Here is a 22830-nt window from a genome sequence, read left to right on the forward strand (position 1 = left end):
AACTCTTTGTTATGGAGTCAAATTTGTTCTAAATCTTCTACTTAGAAGACCATTTGTTTTCATAGGAAAAAATAAAGATTACATATAGAATATTAGGTATAGAAAAATAAAAATAGTTAAATATGAGAGAACATTTGCCCTTCAGTTTTTTTGAACTGGCTTATTTCACTTAGCATGATAGTCTCCAGTTCCATCCATTTACCAGCAAATGCCATAATTTCATTCTTCTTTATAGCTGAATTAATATTACATTGTGTATATATACCACATTTTTTTACCCATTCATCTGTTGAAGGTCATCTAGGTTAGGTTGGTTCCATAGTTTAGCTATGGTTAACTGAGCTACTACAAACACTGATGTGGTTGTGTCACTGTAGTATGCTGATTTAAAGTCCTTTGGGTATATGCTAAGGAGTTTTCTAAATTTTCTAAGGAATCTCCATACTGCTTTCCAGAGTGGCTGCACCAATTTGCAATCCCACCAACAATATATGAGTGTACCTTTTTCCCCACATCCTCGTCAACACTTGTTGTAATTTTAATCTTGATAATTGCCATTCTGACTGGAGTGAGATGGAATCTCAGTGTAGACTTTTTTAAGGAGTTTTTAAAATATATTTTTAAGTTGTAGGTGGACACAACCTTTATTTTATTTTTATGGGGTGCTGAGGATCAAAGCCAGGGCCTCATGCATGCTAGGCAAGTGTGCTACCACTGAGCTACACACACACACACACACACACACACACACAAAGACCTATAAGGAAAACACGATCTAGACCCACATGTATATTGGATTTTTCTCTTCCTTTTGTTATACTGGTTCTCTCAGTTCTAGCCCTAGCCTCTACTGCTCCACACATTTTGTTTGGAATTTTCTTCTCCCAAATTCTCTTCTTCAATTTCTACTTAAACACCTCCCATCTTTTCAGAAAAGACGTCTCTGATCACCCCCATTTAAAGTCACATGTACATGGTTCATGAGCAGATAGGTTTAATCTCATGGGAGAGTAGAACAATACTCAATTACTCCCAGACAGTTTAATCTGGAAATCAGAATATCACTGGAGAGCTACATTTTTCAAGAACAGATGTGATATAAAATCATAAAAATGAAAGCAGCCTTCATTGATTTGGAAATCAAAATGTATGAAGCAGATAAACTAATAGTTTGGTAAATTTTGTGGCAACATTTAAAGTCAGAACATAACTTTCAGCTTCCTGGTCCACATCACACATACCTCAGATCATCATATAGAACTCTGAAAACAGTTAACCCTAGCAGCCTGCAGGGTAAAATGGAGTATCAAAGGTCTTAGATGCGGGAGATTTGGGCTATGGTCTTATTTTTATACTTTTAAATTACCTGAGTAATTTTAGTAAATCTGCTTTAAATTCTCCAAGCATTATTTCATATAAATATTTACCCTACCACACCTCAAATGGGTAAGATAGACTCTAGTGGGGTAACATTTATGAGATTGCGTTGATGAATGTACAGCACTATAAAAACACCTTATGGGATGTTTGAAGATCCATATGCCACTTTATGTCATTTTTGATGATTTTTTTCCTTCAATAATAAAAGACTTTTAAATCTAGCATATAATGCTAGGTTGAAATATTTCATTAGTTTATATAGCATAGTAGAAGAAATAAAAAGATTGTGCCTATCAATACCATAGTTATTTGTGAGTTTGTTGACACTTTTTGTTTTTTACAACTTTACTGAGGTATAATTAATATAAGAAATTTGTACATATTCAATGTATACAATTTGATGAGTTTGGACATATGCACACATGATACCATCACCATGATCAAAGTAGCCAAGATAACAGATGTATCCCTCACGTCTATTTCCTTGTAGCCCTTTCCTTTTTTTTTTTTTTTTTTTTTTTGGTGGTAAGAACAACATAAGGTTCAGCCTCTTAGCAAGATTTTAAGTGCACAATATGATAGTGCTAATGTTAGGAACTATGTGGCACAGTAATCTCTAATACTCATTCCTCCTGTAAAATTGACACATTGTACCAATTGAACAGCTTCATAGTCCCCCCTTCTCCCCCTCTCCTGGTAACCACCATTCTATTTTGCTTTTCTTTTTATATGTAAATATTAAATATGTAACGGAAAATGATGTTCCACATGCTTTGCTCTTTTGTAATTTAAAACAAAACAATATTATGAGCTTAATGAAAACATTTACATAATCATGTTTACTATTAATATTCTTATTTCCACTTAAGGACTCATTCTCTAAGTTTTCAGCCTGGTGTTAAATAGGATAATGTGGCACTCATTTGTCTTTGGAAAAAACTTATATATATAAAACTCCATATATTATACATTTAACCATACATGTGTATGTGTGTGTGTGTGTGTGTGTGTGCATGTGTGTAAGTACGTACACAAACTAAATTGCTGCTTAAATAGTGAAAAAAATTGTTAGCACTGTCACAGGAAAATATGTTCTCCAGTCAATAATTCTCAGCTATTTTCTAGATTTATCTGCCAAGAGATGAGAGCAACCTGGGGGCACGTTGTCCACCATGTCCCCAACCTTGAAGCCTACAGATTGTTATATATGCACACTGTAGAATGTGTAAGAACCTAAGTGTCTGAGTGTTTCAGAATCTTTTCACAGTACTTAAGAGAGAGCCTGCAGTATCCTATTTCCCTCTGAATCACTTTAATAATGACCTCCAAAGTCATTTCCTTGAGTATTCTTCCACATCACTAACTTTTCATCACTTATTTCATTATTCTGGTCCTCAGCAGGCTTTTATGAAACCTTAAATGTCATTCATGGAAATAACATAAAAGAGCTAGCATTAGTGTTCTCTTTTAAAGCAAAGAACAGAAGTGTATTTATATTGCATGTACATTATCATAAATAAGAATCCTTCACTTGGTGAGACTCATATTACACAGGTACCTTAGAAAGCCCTTGAAAACTAATTCTGAAGTCAAAAGGAAAAATCCAATTGTGCTTAATAAGCCTTATATTATTTTGCATTCCCTTCACTATGGGCACAAGGTATTGATTTTTCCTACACTGCTTAATCAATTCTTCAGAAAGAGGTACTATGAATTATATAGAAATACAAAATGAATGTAACTTAGAAAATAATATTTTGATAACATTTTGATTCTATTTTCATTTGTAAATATTAGAAAATAATATTTGATTTTAACAACTTTAGAACATGGCAATAGCACCATTAAATTTGAGAGATTTTAGATTGAAATGGTGGACACTTGATTCTAGAACTTGCTACAAATTCTGCATTGACGTGTGTGTGTACATGTTTAAGTAACACTCCCATGGGGCAATACAGGAACATAGAAAATTGCTTTGTGGAAAATTAAAACACATTCTGCAACTGAAATAAAAGTTCCAATGGTTAGGGTTTTGGCCAGGTGGCAAGCCTTGTTTACGCTATAAAGATGTTCAACTGTTTTTAACTCAAGATTGTCAGTGCAGAGTAAGGGAGGGCTGTGGAAAGAAGAGGAAAGTTTCCTTTCCCTCTTCTGACCAAAGGCTCCTCTAATTTAACCCATAAAAATCAATAGGAAATACATTAAAATTAGGATTCAGAGTAAGAATAGCCCAAGTCTAGCTTGCCTATATGCTGGAAGACCTCAGATAAGCTACTCACTCTCCTAACCCTTGGGTTTCTCCTTCATAAAGTGGAGACAGTCTAGGCACCACATGCTGTGGAAAACCACGCTAAATCATGAACACAAGCCCCTCAGCCCAGTGCCCAGCACAAAACCCAATGAATGAATCACAGTTGTTGACTTTCAGTTCTGTGGTCATCCTCCCCAGTCTTTCACTCCCACCCCATTCCGGCTCTCCCCACCCATCATCCCAATCCCAACCCCCAACTTTCCCTACTAAGATCTTCTCCAACTCCCAAGGCATTTCATGCTTCAAAATTACTTTCATCTTCCACTATGAAACATGAAAAGAAAAGGTGGAGTTTCTGCTAGATACTATGAGAAGACCTATCTGCATCATTCATTAAACTATGTAAGAACCTTAATTCATTTTTAAATATATTCACAAAGCACAGTCAATTGGAAAAGTGTAAGAAAATAAAAATTTTGGTCACTACTCAGGGAAGTTATTTTTGTTCTGGGCAACTGTCACACAGTCAGGCTAATACTGCTGAGGAGTCTACACCTTCCCTACCTTGCCTGGCAAAGCTCAAGATCCTCTGGAGCCCAAAGCTCTTCTTTGCCCCAAACTTGGATTTCAGAGACACACTGAAACATTTTTTACTTAAACAAAAATCAAACTAAACAATTTTTGGCATAGCAGCCAACAGTGCTTCACAAGCAGGAACAAAAGGATAAAGAAAATAGTAAAAGAAAGGCAAAGAGAACGGGCAAGAAACAGGAAGGGAAGAAAATGGAGAAATGGAGAGGCAGGGGAATCGTAAGACCCGGGAGCTTTTCTAAAAGGGTGAGCAACAGCATTTCTTACCTCCACAGAGAGGCTAGGAAAGAAATGACACCGAAAGAACACTGTATAGTCCACGCTATTATGAGGCTGGCTTAAGAAGACCTAGATATCTGCACAAGAATTGGGACCAGGGAAAATTTCACTCATACAAAGAAAAATGATTGCATTTCAAAGTCAGTCCTAATCAGCAAATACTGAAACACAATAAATTTCTTCCCTTATTTTGCCCTCTCCACAAAATATAAAATCATCAAATGAAATTCAATTTGACATGCACAATTTTTACCCTCACAAATATATTTTGTTTTCTTTTAAGATCTGGAGGACATATTTTCACTTTACTGCCATTAGTTTCTCTATCAATGTTACTGATTTTGATGCCCAAACTATTTTTTCTTCCTTTTAATTTAGTTGTCCAATTTGAGGGAGCTAACAAATACATTTTAAAGTATCTTTTCTGTAGAAAGTTAGCTTGAATACTTAGAAAAACCTAGATTTCATTGAGATACATAAACTAATCATAGTGCAAACTATACCCAAAAGTTCCAAGTGTAAATTAGCTGAATATATTATTGACTCCAAATCATGGATTAAACAAAAGAAATTATATTTGCATTGATGTGTGAATCTGCATCCATTCTTGGTAGCATGTAATATATGCAACTGCTCAGCTCTAGTTGTCCTTCTAGCCACATTACCATATTATTCAAATGTATCTATCATTTATATGTAAATAGACAAGATGAATGGCTTCTTCATAAGACAACAATTTTCAAATGACAAACAGACACAGGCAGACATTAGCAAGATAAAAATGCTTCAAATATTCATTCTTTTACATTTCATAAGGAAAAATGGAAAGTATTTCAAATTTTTTTAAAAAGTAGTATAGCAATTACAAAATGGAATCTTAATATATTCACAATACCAATAGCTATTCTTCTCAATAAACTGAACTGATGTCATTTGTATCTTATAAATTACATGTTCTCAGATCCATCTGTGAAAATTGGGATGTTAATTATCATGGTTACGTTTCATGATTCCACAGTTAAATGCTGAAGTAGTGCTACACAAATACCATATGTTTTTCCAAGGGAAATGAAGAAAGATTAATTATGAGTTCAAGTCCAAGTCTTCCAGCAGTAATACTCTCAACACAATAAGATCATTACATTGTGTGCCAGGCAAATTGGATGTCTTAATTAATAGTTGAAATTCCAACTGAGGGGGAAAATTCTGAAATCTAAATTGTAAGTAACAAGCTTTCCTTTAAAAAAAAAAAAATACAAGGATGCTTTTGTGAAACCAAGTTATAAGCCCAAAGGAAAGACACTTGTCTTTGAACTTCCTTTGATAGTGATAGCTTCATTTTGTGTAATCCTGTTTCATAAACAAAAATTACAATATATGCTAGTAACAAATAGACTATAAACAGGTGATATGTCAGACAAAAAGTTAACGATTTTCTAAATGTTCTTTTAAAATACATATGCAAAAATATCTTAAAGGGCTGCTATTTTATGCAAAATTATGTCTCACAGGCTCATATAAAATTCTTCAGTAAAAATAAAACAACCTAAAAATAAAACATAATGATAACACTATGGGAATGTTGTTCATATTTTGAAGGTCTGAATTCTCATTTTCCTTACCACATATTCAAAGACGAGTGTCAGCGTCTCCTTGGTATGGATGATGTCATGAAGCAGCACTATGTTCGCATGTTTTAGTCCTTTTAACAGAGAAGCTGTAAAATAAAAAGGGCAGAGAGACAATTCATCAGGGCTAACCATCAACTAATACATTACATTATCATCTTAGTCCATCATCAGATGAATGGTATCTATTTTCCATGTTCCAAGCCCAAAACAATAACTCGGAATTGTGGGGAGGAAAAAGGTCTTCATTGAGATCAAACTCCACCAATTATATCATCTATCTTTTGTTAGTAATCTCTGGGTAGGTTCTATAATGTTCAGAGAATGCAGATGGTTTGATTTCAGTTTTTTTAAATTGTCAAAGTTTGTTTTACTGAGAATTGTTTACTAAGGATGTGGCTTTACCTTGGCATATGTGCCAGGTGTATGGAATATGTATTCTGATGCTAAGTGGAGAGTTCCACAAATGTCAGCTAGATCCTGTTGTTTAGTGATGTCACTGAATTCCTCTAAATCCTTACTGCTTTTCTGAATAGTGGTTCAACCAATTACTAAGTGAGGAATGTTGATGTTCCTACCTGGATCTAGCTTTCTCTATGTCAGCTCTCTCAGAAGCAATGCTTCCCAAGGGCTACCGGTTCCAGCCCCTCTGCCTTGCAATCTCCTTCCAGAGTCAGTGCGGTGAGTCACATCAAGTCCCAGCTTTTTCTTTCTGGAGTGATTTTGCCTGTGTTCAACCAGTTTGTTCAGTTCTCTAGTTCTTCCCTTCTTATATTTTTAAGCTCTGTTGTACAACTGCATTTACATTTGAGATGGCTATCTTTTTTAAGAATTGGTTCCTTTATAAAACAATGCTGCTCTTCATTCTTGGAAATTGTTTTTGCTCTGCATCTGCAGTTTTCTGTTAGGATAGTACCCCAAATTTCTTTTGATTAGTGTTTACACTGTGTATCTTTTATGATCCCTTTTCTTTTTTTCTACCAACATCACTATATTTGAAGTGAGCATTTTTACAGACAGCATATAGTTGGATCATGTATTTTTTAAAGTCATTCTACCAATCTCTGATTTTTAATTGAAATTTTTAGGATATTCAGATTTAATGTCAAATATTAATATGTGGGGTCACCTATTAATTGCATTTGTTTTTCCCAGGAGCACCTAAAGAGTCAGTTTTCATTTCTGATTTGATTTTGCCTTCTATATTTCTCAGGAGTTCAATTAACTCATTTCATTTTGGTTTTTTGACCATTCCCTTGCTTAACTTTTATATTTCCAATTCAATGTGAGCTTTCCGCTTATTTGTTTGATATACCCCAAAGGATGAATGAGAATATTTAATTCATATTACAGTGCTATGTGTGGTTTTCTTTAATTTCATGGTTGATTTTTAAGAAGTTTTCATCAGATAAAATTCATAGATTCCTATTAACTCATTCTTTATAGTAGTTTGTGTAGATGTGGGCTACTTTATTCTACTCCCACTTATCTAGAGGACTGGGTTCCAAATTTAGGAATCCGCTCATGTCAGTTCTACCCTCTTTTTCATGTGTTTTTTTTTTTTTTAATGGATGGTGCTGGTAGGAGAAATGGTGGGTAGGGGTTGAGGTGTCTTGTTTTTCATTTCCCTGAGACCCTAAAGTCCCCCTTTCCTCCCTTCTTTACTCTCACATCTTCGAGGGGCACCAGTTTTCTCTATGTCAGCTCTCTCAGAAGCAATGCTTTCCAAGGGCTACCCGTTCCAGCCCCTCTGTCTTGCAATCTCCTTCCAGAGCCAAGGCTGTGAGTCACATCAAGTCCCAGCTTTTTCTTTCTGGAGTGATTTTGCTGTGTTCAACCAAGCCCTCCATCTGTACTCTTTTTCACAATTTCTGAAGCCTCCCTGTACTTTCCTGGCTCTGTCCTGAGTATCCACACACTTGCTATTGTTTTCTCCTCATCTTGAAGGTGTGGGTCATGATTTGTGGAGAATGAGTGGAGAGCATCAGGTTCTGGCAGCCACCATCCATTGCCTTCCAAACCTCTCATCTTATAAGAACAGGGACTTTTCCCTTCTGGTGGCATATACTTACTCCTAGATCAAGGTCTGAGACCTAGCAGGAGCTTCAGTTTACTGGATGTCATTCATTCGGGGTGCCCAGGGATGGGTGACTATTTCGTGAATGAGAAGGGCCTACTGCCACCTGGCATCTCTTCCTCAAATTGGATCTGTCAACCTCTAATTCTGAAACCAGCACTAGCTAGAAACTTCAAGCTGATGACACTCAGTTTTAATAGGGTCACTGCATTATCTGTTACTCCAAAAACCTAGAGATCAGCTACCAGTGTCAGCAATTTCACAACTTGGGCAAGGAAAATGAAAACCTAGTCCTGCCTCTTGAATCCCATTACTTCTCCCATATATGCATTTTTTTTCCTTTGATTAAGGAAAGGAATGAGACAACCCTGACCCTGATAATCAGGCTCTTTCTGTCGTTGCTCAGCTTTTTTAAAAATTTTAAAGACAGACAAATAAACAACAACAACCAAAAAAAAAACTCTTCAGATTAAGATTTCAGTTTTTGTAAACATATCACGAAATACAATTGGGCATTTTTTTTTCTTCTTTTGGAATATCTCCCTCTAACATATTGTTAAAAATTGAACTTCAGGGTTGAAAGACATGACTTATTAAATTTTAGTGGTGTGGTTAACCTTTATTTTCTAATTCTATGTGAGAATAAAAGAATTATGAAAGAGAAAATATGTAAAACATAATCCTGTACAAAGCAAGTAACTCATCCATTCAAATGACCAAAACCCTTATAACATCAGTGTATGAACATTTGAGATACTCATAAATACAAGAATTAATTTTAGAAAATATCCTCATTTGTGATAAAACAAAAATAATCAGAATTATTTTCCCTTATAGCAATGACCATTCTATTATAGTATTCAAAGAACAGGAATTTCCTCTATCATTACTTTAGAAACACTATGTCTTTGATCTTAGTTTTTAGTTATAAATCTAAACAACCTAATGAGAAAAAAAAAAAGCAAATGTTTTTTAACATATTCTACCAATAACTTGTAATAATTCATTTATTCAGAATCTAGCTGAAGGCACACTGGTAGCCCTGAGCAGAACTTGATCCCATGACAAACACTCAATAGTACTGCAATAACATATCTTCAAAAAGAGATTTATAAAACCCAGAATGAATCCTAATGCAGTGAATGGACTTTGAGAGATGGCGATGTATCACCCTAAGTTCAATGATCACAGTTAATTTGCCATTCTGGTAGGGAAGAGTGACGATTGGGGAAGTTATGCACTTGTGGGAGACTATGGGTTACAAGGGAACTCTATACTTTTGCTCAATTTTACACTGCACCTAAAATTGTTTGAAAAAATAAAGTCTATTAAATTTTTTTTTAAATTTCCCCATGTTTGTAACATATTAGAAGAAATGCAGATTTAGGGTATTTAATATTTCACTCAAATAAAATAGTATTTCAGACATGCAATCACCATATGCATTGGAGAGTCCCTACAGAAGCAAAGATAAAGCATGCAGACTGTTAAGCTCCAGCATGTTCCCAATGACTGGGAGCTCTCATTATCATTGTGATTCTGTTGTCCTTCCCAGGCAAACCTGCTTCAGGACAATATATTATATCCTGAAGTTTAAGATAAACCTTTATAAGCCCCAAATTGGTCAAAGGAAGCCCATCCAGACTCACAACTGACTGGTGTGGCTACTTACACATGAAAAGATGAGAAGTGTGCTCCCTCTGTTTTAGTCAGCTTTTTTTGCTGCTGTGACTAAATGACCAGACCAGCACAACTAGTAGAGGAGGAAGAGTTTATTTGCGGGTTCAGGTTTCAGAGGTCTTAGCCCACAGAAGGCCAGCTCAATTACTTAAGGCTTGAGGTGAGGCAGAACATCATCGTGGAAGAGTGTGGCAGAGGGAAGCAGCTCACATCATCAGGAAGCAGAGAGACTTTATGAGCCAGATACAAAATATATAACCCATAGCCACGCCTCCAATGAACCACTTCCTCCAGCCACACCCCACCTGCCTCCAGTTACCACTCAGTTAATCCCATCAGGTATTAATTCACTGATTAGGTTCAGCCTTTCAAAACCCAATCATTTCTCCTCTGAACTTTCATGCACCATCTCACACGTGAGCTTTTGTGGGACACCTTACATCCAAACTACAACAATCTGAAACTTAATCAGCAACACATTGCAAATTTCAAGGCCACAGAATATAATCTAAGTACTGTGGGGAGGCCTTCTCCCTCATCTCACATATTTCTGCCAAGAATATGTTAGTTTTGCACATTAAAACGCTTCTAGTAAAACTATCAAAAATTTCTTTTATCTGACCTCTATAGCATATCAGTGAGAAAATAATTGCAAAAATTATAGTAACATCACAGTGCATGAACTTTGAAGAAGCAGCTACTATACACTTACCATAGAACTTAGTATTGTTCATAGTAATAATTTAGTCTTTTAATTATTCAAATAGCCCATTAGCCTTAAACAATTAAAGTCCTATTAAATAGCCAGCATCAGTTATTAATCTGGGGAAGCACTAAACATTGGCTCATTTTAAAAAGGATATAAATTTCTGAACTACTCTTCTGAGGCCAACTTTCCTCAGAACCCATTATTTCAAACCACAACAGGGTATTTGAAAATGATGGTCAGGTACAGTGCTTAATACCTTGCCTGTGCAGAGGGGGAAAGTTTATAGGTGAAACAAATCAAGGACCTTCTGAATATCATGTTGCAAGAAAGAAATGTGAATGTGTGAGGCAAGTTTTGGAAACAAATTATTTAACATTATTTGTAATTTTATCCAATTTCATTATTCAAGTTATTCTATAGGTTGTCAAGTTCAGTGGCAATCCATCCTTACGTGCAAGAACCCAAAAAGGAACCGAAGCTTCCACTTCACTGCAAACCCCATACACAGGAGCCTGTTTGCATTGGGATTTTTTTTTTTTTTTTTTTTTTTCCCATTTCCCCCATTACTGCCTTTCTTCTTTCACTACTTACACTTAAATTGTTTCTCATTTCTCAGAGTAACGTCTTCATACCTATCATATCCCACTGCATTTTCTTACAATTTCAGTAACATCTAATTCCTGCCATCATTTATCTTGGGGAAAAAAACATTTATTTTCTCCTGACAGTGTCTCACATCACAGAAAAAAAGTCATGTTATTTTTGTATTATATACCACTTTTACATGAAGTCTCAAAGCCTCCATGTTTCACTCTATTGTCTAAATTATTACAGATTTTAGATTTCAGAATACATTTATACAAACTTTTAAAACCCATTAGCAATAAAATAAGCACCAATATTTGAATTTAAAGCAGGACTCTTTCTTCTGAGATTAACATAATGAATTCATAGCTGGAAAAGGATAAATCCACTAATTCCAAAGCTGATGGCAGAAAAATGGCATTCTAGGGCAGAAAACAGTCTATGTTCTACCAACATCAGGGTAGGCGACAGACAGGGCTGGCACCGAGGCTGCCAACACAGCAGCCACTGGTCGCAGCAGGGTGCCAGATACCATGGTTCCTGCTGCCACCAAGGCAAGCGAGCCTCCTGGATGCCAAGTCTGTCCATTGATTAGCACTGACAAATTCCGGAGCCAGTATGTCCCTCTTCGTGTCAAACACTGTCAAAACAATACTCTGTGTAATCCGAATGCAATCATAGATACACCACGTTATCTTCTCATCGTTTATATTCAAACCAAATCCTCCAACATTTGCTTTGGTAATTCCAGCACACTTGCTTTCCCCACAAATTTTAGGTAAATATGTGGCAACATTTCTAATTAATATCACCAGTGAGGATTAAAACAGTACAATTGTACATGATGTAAAAGATTTGTAATTAGAGCTGAGGGTGAAAAATCATAACAATAATTTGGAGGATATGACATCAAAACAATAAGAAAAACAGAAACATTCCATTCATCAAGGTGACTGTGCCTTTGACAAAGTCCCAGGAGGACAGACGGATGCAGGAAGCCTTCCCTCAGGCTGGCAGCAGATTTCAGATACACACTCATGAGCCGTATTCACCCTGTGGACTACCACTCAGAGAATAATCATTTTAAGTTTCCATACTGACTTGGAAGAGATGAATTTCATTTAAAATCCAACCCCATCATGATTAAACTAAATATTTAGTTGATATGAAAAATCAGAGTAGGCTCATTTTATCAGGTGCTCGGTGTAGTGGTTAAAAAGAGTTACCAAATATTTTTTTAAAAAGCCTTCTTTGATATTCGAGATGATTTTCTGTATCATCATTTGATATCCTACTAGGAAAGGTGGGATCACAAATGCACACAACCCATCCTCTTTTGCCTACCCACTTCAGTGTATAGAAAGTGCAAACGTCGGCTTCCTTCAGCTTGCTGTGTCTATGATACGGAAACAAGGAGCCTTAGACTAATGAAAAGTAGGGCTGTGTCTTTGACCCCAAATTTACTTTTTATCCTGTGTACACACATACATACAAAAAGTCCACTCTGCATCCTTGGGGGAAAGAGGTTATAGTTGGCCCAAAACATGTGGTTAAAACAACTTAAATCATACTCAGGATTTAGAGGTAAGGCACGCTGTTCACCAGATGTCATCCAAATGGGAAAAGGCAATACAAGAGGTTAGGAATACTTTACTACCATCACATAACTCATTTTCTATGCATCAAAAAGTCTGCTGTTTTTACTGCTTCTTAGTTGAGTTTTTCTGGTGGGAGATGAACAAAAGATCAATCCCAGTGCATATTCTTCCTGTTTGTCCCCCATCTGATTTCCCCAATATCACAGTACTGAAATTTAGTGTTGGAAATTAGAGCCTCAACCATTCCCCGTTCTTGTCAATAACCTGTTTATCCATCACTTCACTACTAGCAAAGAGGAGTCAGCTGGTGCTATTTTCACACTGCAGCCTCAACCTGACCACATTGACCACTTACTAAATCACTTCAAAGAATAAACTCCTCCGGCAGTTATAGCTTAACCACATGGAACTGACAAGATTTGATTGGCTGGACCCACTGACAGCAATTTTATCTGTTTCAATCTAGTAGAGTTCAAGTTCACAAAGCAATGTTAACTTTTCACAGATGCATTGGTATATTTAACACTGATAATATTCAAAGAGCCAAGAAATGACAAATAGAAAAAAATTAGGAAGAATCTACTCATCACACCATTGTTGTATGAGAGGAGTGATACAGGAACAATTTTCTACATGTAAATCTACATCATCTGGCTTGTTCATGATAAAGACATATTACTTTTATAATAAAAAGGAGGTATCTGGAATTTTTCTTTATTACTAATGGATTGACTAAAGAATCTAAACAACACTATAAAATAAAGACCATACAATGTTTTACACAATTAATAGGCAACTATTGTACAACCACAATAATGAATCATTATACTGTAGTGATTCTTCATGACTAGTCCTGCCTCACTAGGGTATTGATGGAAATACTTACAAGGGACTTTTTGTTTTTCAATCCTAGGCACATCAACCTATAACTTTCTGTCATTCCACACATTAATCCAAAATATTGAAATTGTTCCTGTCTAAACAGTTACTTCCCTATAGTAAAATAAGTTTGTGCAGAGCAAAACATTTCAGTTTTGCTGGTTCAATCTGTAAATGACCAATCAGGTGGTTTTTCATGGTCTAACTAGTCTTGGTCCTATTTGCCACTCAAAAGATCCATGCAAATACAGGTACTACATATGTTGGACACGTGTTTCTTCTCAAATACAAACATCTTATTAGTAATTTCTACAGAAATTACTAGAAATGCCTAGAAACAGGGGTGGGAATGGCAATGACTATGTTCCAAGTACTATTTTCAGGTGAAAAGAGACAATTTAGGAACAGAAGGTTTCTGGAAGACTTGAAAACAGAAGACTTGGGGTTTGGGGAATATTGAAGATAGCTTTAAAAGCTGTTAGGTGGTTTGCTTCATTTTAACTATTTTAAACTTGATTAGGCATGGGTTACAAGTTCAATCAGTAAGAACACTACAATGTAATCAAAAAGGACATGTGGCTTGGCACCAAGCCCCTTATGTGTTCTGACTAAGAATAAACATTTAGCCAGGTGTGGTGGCACATGCTTGTAATCCCAGTGGCTCAGGAGGCTGAAGCAGGAGGTTCATGAGTTCAAAGCCAGCCTCAGCAACTTAGCAGAGCCCTAAGCAAACTAGTGAGACCCTGTTTAAAAATATGTATATAAAGGGCTGGGGTGTGGCTCAGTGGTTAAGCACCCCTGGGCTCAATCCCCAATATCAAAGTAAGTAAATAAATAAATAAGAATAAACATTTATATCACGTTAAGTATTGCTATCAGACTAAGCACAGCTAAACCTTTGTTTACATGAAATTACATAAATAGCTATTATTCTTGTATATGAACTAAGGTAAAAGTGTAAAGTCAGATGCTTCCTTTGCCATGACTACATGTTTCAGCACCTGAGAGCCTGCACACAGGATACTTGATCAAGAGTTGGAGCACTATATGACTCCTGCACAAGACAAGGTAGTTTCACAACATGCTTCCAGACTTCTAGAACTCCCTTTCCTATGTTATCAGGATTTAGACTGTTCACTTCATGACAGTCACTGGTCCACATGTGCTGCTTCTCAAAGTGTGGTCCCCCAACCACCCACACCAAAGTGAATTGATGCACTTGATAGAAATGCATATTCACTGGGTTCTATCTAAAACCCACTAAATGTGAGCATATAAATATAGGACCCGAGTATTATCTAACAAATATTTGTTTAACATTTACTATGTGCCAATCACTTCATATTATGGATAAAGCAAGAGAAATACATACAAAAATTCTTGTGCCCGTGAAGCTTATGTACAGAAGTATTTTGACCAAGCTTTTTATTCAAAATTTATGTATCCTAAATTTTGAAAGCCCAATGCTATGGCTTTGATGTGTGTCGGGGGGATAGCATGTTTGTGGTTTGTGTGTGGGGGTATGTGTGTATGCTTGCACACTTCGGTACATTTTAGTTTACTCACTGTTCCACAAGCTAATCAATAGAAGCATCTATGTCATTGATTACTGAATGCATTTACCTTCTCTCTCTCTCTCTCTCTCTCTCTCTCTCTCTCTCTCTCTCTCTCTCTCTCTCTCACACACACACACACACACACACACACGTGCGCGCTCATATAGCCACTGAGATAGACACCACTGAAAGTGACAGTTTTGAACTAGAAAACAGAGGGAATACTTTATTCTGAAAATTTGATAGTATTGTTATGTGTGCAGGGCTTTCCTGTTCCTGTTCAGTACAATAACTCAAATGATGTTAGCTCACAGTTTTTCATTTATAATAAAATATTGATAAGGTCATGATTAAATGAATTTTTTTAAAGCCATAACACTTTGGAAAGATTAAGGTTTACTGCAAAAATGCTTCAGAACCAGTGCTGTGGGACACAGAATCATTATGTCTAAATGCACAGTGAATGGATCATGAGCACAGAGGAAAGAGAAGTAAAGGAACATAAGAAATGAATATGAAATTTGGTTGGGGCTAAATTGAAATTGCAAACATACCATTACTTCATTTGATTGAGTAACAAAATCCAGGCTAAAAATTTACAAATTACTGTACAATTCAGTAGAAAGAGCAGTCTTAGAGACTGTTCCTCAGAATCAGTTCATCCTCGGGCAGGTATGCCACCTTACCCTGATCTTGTCCATGGCAACACTTCATAAACCAAACCTATGCCTGGACAAGGCCTCCATGCCCTTCATGCTGCCTCTGCACAGCAGTGGTCTGATGGGAACCCATGCTTATTGTGTCCATGAACCCTGCCACCTGCAGCAAGGCCACTAACACAGTGAGCTCCATTGTGCTCCCCTGCCACCCATGCCTGTCTTCCCTATGTCCAGCAACTTAGTGAATGACACAGAACACCTGAGCACCAAGCAAAGGTTCAAGACTTTCACACCACAAGCAATGATGGGTTCAGACCAGCCTTCCAGCCAGATGTTGGAAAAAGGCTGGTGAATGCCAGGCTGGTAATGGTCTCATTTCTCTCCTGCATCACATTGCTCCAGCAGATGAAGTATTTGAAGAGGACTAATGTACATCTGCAAATACACAAAAGCAAGATGGGAAAACAAATCTATCTATAAAGGGTAGAGTGAATGAATGCCAAGTGTTCAGTACACAGAGCTTGTGGTAATAAAAATAAAATTATTTATGTAAAGTTACATAGGCAAAATATTATTTAATGCATTTGGGGAGATTCTCCCAATCTATTCTAAAAATAAGAATTTTCTAAGTCTTTTTACTAGAGAATTCACTTTGGTATGAACAACAATAATAACTTTAAAAGATATCATTAAAATAAACCTTGGTGAAAATCGAACAACTAGAGAATATCATGCTAAGTGAAATAAGCCAAACCCAAAAAACCAAAAGCCGAATGTTTTCTCTGATATGCGGAAGCTAATTCACAATAAGGTGCGGGGGATAGGGAAGAATAAAGATACTTCATATTAGGAAGAGGGGAGTGCGGGGGGGGGGAAAGGTATGAGGGAAGGAATGATAGTCGAGTGAAGCAGACATTATTATTACCTCATGTACACGTATGACTACGTGACTGATGTGATCCTGCAATATGTATAATCAGAAAAATGGGAGATTATACTCTATTTATGTATGATCTATCAAAATGTATAAATTCATTCTACTGTCATATACAATGAATTAGAATAAATAAAATTTAAAAATGATAAAAACGATTTTATTAGTTTTCTATTTTCTCCTTTAAGGTCAATATCTATTTGTTAGAAACTGACAATACCCTGGAAGTGCTATATTTCAGGAAAGTATTCTACAAGTGCTTAAGACAAAACATTTGAAAGTATGCCATGCGAGGATAACCATAGGAGTCAGGTAAGAGACAAGTTGTACATTGTATACATTTCACGTTTCCAAGTTAACAAGGTAACCAAGATTCGTCATGGTAATTTTAAAAAACAGCTATTCCTGAAAATGACAATAGCTAAGAAAACAGGTTTCTCTACTGTGGACTCAAATTTCCCAGAAATTTAGCTTCCCTGTCTTTACCACTGTCAACCAGAGGAATCGGGGGAAGAGGTAATCTGACCATATATTTCTCTGGGTAAAAAACTACCTGATCCTGACTTTCTGAGTCTCAAACACAGACAGCAAAGGGGACTTTTCAGGGTCTCTGCAAGGTACACCTGGGACTGGTCTCGACACAGCTCCTGCTCATATAACCTGCCACGGCATACGAGACAGGCAGCTCCTGAGAAACATGGCAAACATCCACCTACTATTAGCTTTTCCATCACCTTCTCAAATGTATTCAACCTCCTATTGACCCACATTTCTCTTTCTAAAAAATGTCATCTTGTTTTGTGTACTTTACACACACAAGCTCTTAGTGCATTAAATACATCTATAATTTGACTTACACAAAGGGTGACTGATTTATCATGCACAACTGAAATATTCCTCACAGAATTGTAAAGGTGAGTGTCTCCTTCAAGAGCTTCTAATCCAAATCTTTATTTGACAACTCAGGGCAGCAAAATAGATATAAATTTGGCCACCAGACTCTAACCCTGGCCTTCTGACTCCTAACAAAGTAGAATTCTGTTTCTATCATTGAAGTAAGCATTTTCTGCTTCTCCCTTTGACTTAGTGTTCTTATTTTTGTTCTTAGGTCTGGTCGTGGCCATGGTTTCCCTCCATCTTCAAATCTACCCAGGGGTTAAGGGCAGAAAAATGGGAAGCTGAAAAGATTAGAAAGACATGAGATACATCCTGATTGCTATACAAAGTGTTCACTTGTAGTGATATGTTTTTAAAAACATAGTGATATGAGGAGCTAAGGGGGAATTGTTATTCAAATTGGCTTTTTAAAAATTGCCTTTATCTGACCAAATCACTTCTCTTCTCAAAGCCTTTCAACAGTGTGCTACCAGGGCTTGCAAGGACCTGCACAATGGGCCCTTGGTGGGTCCTCCCGCAGCCACCCAGCCCTGCCCCACTCTGAACACCAGCTCTCCAACCCACAAGGCCTCTCAGACTTCTGGAAGGTGTTGTTTCTGTCTACTCTTGCAGAGCATCGGGCCTTACCAATCCCTATAACTTAGCTACCTTTGCCTTTGAAAGTCTTTTCTGACCCCCGAATTTTAGGGAGAGCTGCTCCTCAGGGCATTATGACTACCTGATGGTCAGTTTCCACCTGTCTGCATCCCTGCTGACTCATTATCCACACTCACTGCTGCTGTGCCCACAGCACTCAATTCAGTGCTGGGTTTATAAAAGATGACTATTCAATGTTGGTTGAATAATGCAGGCAGGAATGAGGAAAATAAAATCCTTAAACGACCATTCATAAATCACTGCAAGAAGCACAGTTTCTAGAGTTATGCTCTGCTGTACATTGGTTATCAAACTATAATATGCTCAGTTCAGCCTGGATATGGTGATCAAAATAAATCTGTTCTCATTTTCATATTAACTGACAAACACATTGAAGCTATATAGTTCACTGAATTTTTTAAAAGAAACAAAGGAAGAACCTATAGGATGCCATTAGTTCTTCTTTCATAAGTGGGTGAAATGCTGCATACTAATGGTATAACTAAAAGTGCATTATTTTATTTCCACTCAAATTTCAAATTATGGAGAGATGGTAAAAAGTGCTTTGAAAGTATCATTTATTTCTAAAAGCTCACGTGAGAAACTAAAATTGCATCCTAATATTGTACTCAGCATGAGATGAACTTATAAACAAGAAGGCAGCATTCGTGAGAAACGGAAGATGTTCTAACCATACAAGGATTTACAGCAGAACCAAATAAAACCAACACACAGACTTGATTTGTTTGGACTGTGCAATGATTCAATTTTTTAATTAAGTATTTAAAGATCAGAAGATTTCACATAAGATGTACAACTTTTCTAAGGAAACTAGAATCCTTGCCTTCCTAGGCATCCTGATAGGTGTAGAGCTGCATGGCTGTGGCTATGCACCTGGCCTCCTATACAGCACCAGGGTTTGGTCCCCACCCTCCCTCGGGTGACAGCAGCTCTTAGACCAGTTATCTGCTTCTCCTGCAAAAGTCTGTGATTCCTGAATTAATACTTTGAATGTCACGTGTAAAAGCCCAATATCACTTTGATTATACATGATAAAGTGGCAATGATGAGTAAGCTGGAAGCACTCAGTTCAAAGCGGGTTTGGTGTGTCCCACAGATCAACAAGCATAGTAGGAAAAGGGTCAAGAAGGAGAACATGGGAGAAGCTACAGCAAGATGGCCCTGACTCCTGCCAAAGAAGAATGGGCAGAAATGAGGTTATGGTCATTTCATGTGGTTTTTCTCAAAGTATCAGTGACTCTCACAAGTCAGTCTCGCAAGTCTCACAATGGGAATTCTTAGTGTTACTAGCACATGACTGTCCTTCCTTCCTTCCTTCCTTCCTTCCTCCCTTCCTCCCTCCCTCCCTCCCTCCCTCCCTCCTTCCCTCCTTCCTTCCTTCCTTCCTTCCTTCCTTCCTTCCTTCCTTCCTTCCTTCCATTTTCTCTTTTAAAATCATGTCACTTTGATTACAGATTCACTGACTGACAGATCTCAACAGACACTGAAGGCCGCTTGGTCCAAATGAAGTAGTTTTCTCTTGAGCCAGAAAGAGTGTCAAAAACCATACAATTTGATATGTCTCTTTCCCTCTCTAGCCTGCTGTTCCTCCAATTCATTCTTACAGACTGAAAAGTTGAGTAGACATTAAATTTCCGATTTTACCCCACTAGGAAAATGAGGATAAAGAAACAAAATGGACTTATTCTAGGTACCAACGAAGAGCCAACAGTCAACCTGGGCCAGGAGCATGCCTCTGATTCCTAAGCCATATTGACAAACTTCAACTTACAGCATTTTGCCTGAGAAGCTTCTGATGACCGGATAGGCCACCCCGACATACACACACACACCCCCAAGGAATAATGGGCAGTAGAGCAAACCCCAACACATGAAAGTAAGGGTACATAAGTTCAAATAATACACAACAGTGATAAGGATTTGAGAAAATAAATACACTCAGAGTACTCTTTCTGAGGTCAGAGTGTTACTGAGGAGGGAGGAAAGATTGGTCAATGCCTATTAAAAATTAAAATATTTTCCCCAGACTCTGAAGCAGCATTTCCCCTGAAAATTTATCCTGGCAGAAACAAGAAAAGATACACTATTAGGAGATTCATTTTAAAGTTGCTCACAAATGGTGAAAAACTGGAAACAATCTGAACTATCATTTATTGTGTCCTGGTTAAATAAAACGGCACAATTGTATAGCAGAAAAATTGTATAGACATTTGAAAGCAGGCAATAATTCTGTAAGTACTAATGTCAAAGCATATCTGAAATTTGTTAGTTGTAGTTCTCAACCACACTGAGAACTGTTTGTGACTGTATGCATGGGAGGGAGGAGAGAGCAAAGTCTAGAAGCTATAAACAGAGGTTACTTTGCAGAACGTCACAGAATGCAGGGGATGAACGTGGGTAGAGGGCTGGTTTGCCTTTGACCTATATTCATGATTTAGTTTACTTTTTGCCTAGAGAATCTATCACTTTATATTATAAGTAGATTTAAAAATATTAATGTTTTTTAAATTTCTTATTTTCTTCTCTTAAGCAAGTATCTAAAGACTACTTATTCATTCATTCAAGTAACATTTACTGAACACTTATGTTCTGTTGGTGATGATCTAGCCTTGGAAGATGTGGAAAGGTACAGCAAGTATTCCATGGATGTGCCACGGAATACTTTTTAATACTTTGTTCCTTCTAGAATATATGAAAAAAATTGTACTATGTGTAGGTTGACTGTGAAGTAAAAAAAAAACATCCAAGAACAATTTCAGATTGTTTTGTACGGCCTTCCTAGAGAAATATTTTGATAATTACAATTACAAGCCCTGCTACCCTAAGTAAGATAAGCAATTGAATAAAAAATACCAATATCCTTGCCATCCAAAGCTCTTCTGATGGAATCTTAAAAGGAAAGAAGACGATGAGAAACAAGGTTCTCCCCACTCCTACTCCATTTGCATGCAACAGCTTTAGGAAAATGGACCAACCAGAAAGCAAACTGCTCCTGGCAAGGGTAAAGGAAAGGAGGAGGGAAATGGCAGGGGTGCCTGTACCGAGGCTGGGTCCCAAGGTGGACTACCATGCCACCTGTATTGCTCAGTGATGTTCATTCTTTCCCAGTGAATCACCTCATAAAGCCAGGGCAAGTGATGGGCACACAACTTGGCGATGACTGATCACACCCTGGGCTGGCCACACCCACCCTGACCAGGTTCCGGTCCTCACCTATCCTGGCATAGGGCACTGAGTGACTGACATGTTTGTGCTTTTTTCCTGTCTTGCTACTACTGCAATAAATAAATTGATTTCATTTTTTCCCTACTTTTTAGCACCTGAGGTGCTGCTTAGTGTGGTAGAAAGGGCAAGTGAATTCCTTTAGGCAAATTGAGACAGTCTCTGTGCCAACAAGGAAACATCCAACAAGGGCACACAGATCGCAGCAACTCATCTTACCTAGAGCCTCACTTCAAACACAACTTCTACACATAAGTCAGGGAGAAAAGACTCCACAAATGACTTTAACAGATTGTGCAAGCAACTGGGCAATGCAAACACCAAGGGAACAAAAGGAAGAAGAGAATGCCCAACGGGAGCAAAACACAGAACTATAGAACACAGGTGGCGGGCGAGCTGTTTCAAAGAACCCGTGGATGTGCCACAAAGAGGGAACAGACTAAGCTTGAGGGCGGGGAAAGGGTGAATCATAAATGGAGACATATGTAGTTCGTTTTGGCTAAAAATCAAATATCTAATGGAAATCAATGGGGAAAAGGTTGGAGACAAAATTTGGGTCCCCGTTGTTTGAGTTCTAATGGAATATATTTTTTGTTTTGTTTTTGTTTGTATAAAAAGGAGGGAAAAGTTAGGAACAAGAGGTGAACTTCTGGAAGAATCATCTGGCAGGAATATGCAGAATAGGCTACTGCTGGAAAAAAGGACATCCTTTCGTATAAAACTATGTGATCACTTTCCTCTACTGACAACCTGACAGAACAGCTACTAGTGGCTAGAAACCAGATTACTAACTGCCATCCTAGCTCAGTGACTTATATAACAGTGTCACCACAGGGAAAAACAATTCTCATTTTATTTTTTAGAAAAACTCAAGTAGATGTTATATTAACTGAAATGAAAATGTACACACTTAATAAAAGGTTAGCATTGAGTGGTGCTTGTTAGTTGTCACGTGAATAATATAATTTACTACAAATCTTAGGAGAAGGTTTGAGGCAAATATATTCATACATAAGTGGCACCAGAAAAGACAGCTCACAAAAACAATCTCCTCTTGCCTCCACGTTGGACATTTAAAGTTTTAAAGTTGGAAATTTTATTTTCTTCTAGCTTTAAACTGTCACTTTATTTTGAAGGGAAAAAAATATGGATTATAAGAGGAATTCAAATAAGGGACTAACTCAATTTCCTGGTGGTAATTTCCCCCAGAAAAATAGTGTTTCCTTTTGACAAATTAAAATGCTG

At 37.2% G+C, this 22830-nt stretch overlaps 1 protein-coding gene across 7 annotated transcripts in view; it reads right to left on the reverse strand.

Moving 5' to 3' along the window:
- CDK14 (cyclin dependent kinase 14) overlaps nucleotides 1–22830 on the reverse strand; it is a 603169-nt gene that overhangs the window by 310803 nt on the left and 269536 nt on the right. For all 7 annotated transcript variants that reach the window (XM_079152093.1, XM_079152094.1, XM_079152096.1 and 4 more), the window contains one exon: nucleotides 6127–6221. In XM_079152093.1, the coding sequence (XP_079008219.1) occupies nucleotides 6127–6221 (95 nt within the window). The remainder of the gene's footprint in view (nucleotides 1–6126; nucleotides 6222–22830) is intronic.

This window comes from Sciurus vulgaris (genome assembly GCF_902686455.1).
Source record: "Sciurus vulgaris genome assembly, chromosome: 8".
Taxonomy (NCBI): domain Eukaryota; kingdom Metazoa; phylum Chordata; class Mammalia; order Rodentia; family Sciuridae; genus Sciurus; species Sciurus vulgaris.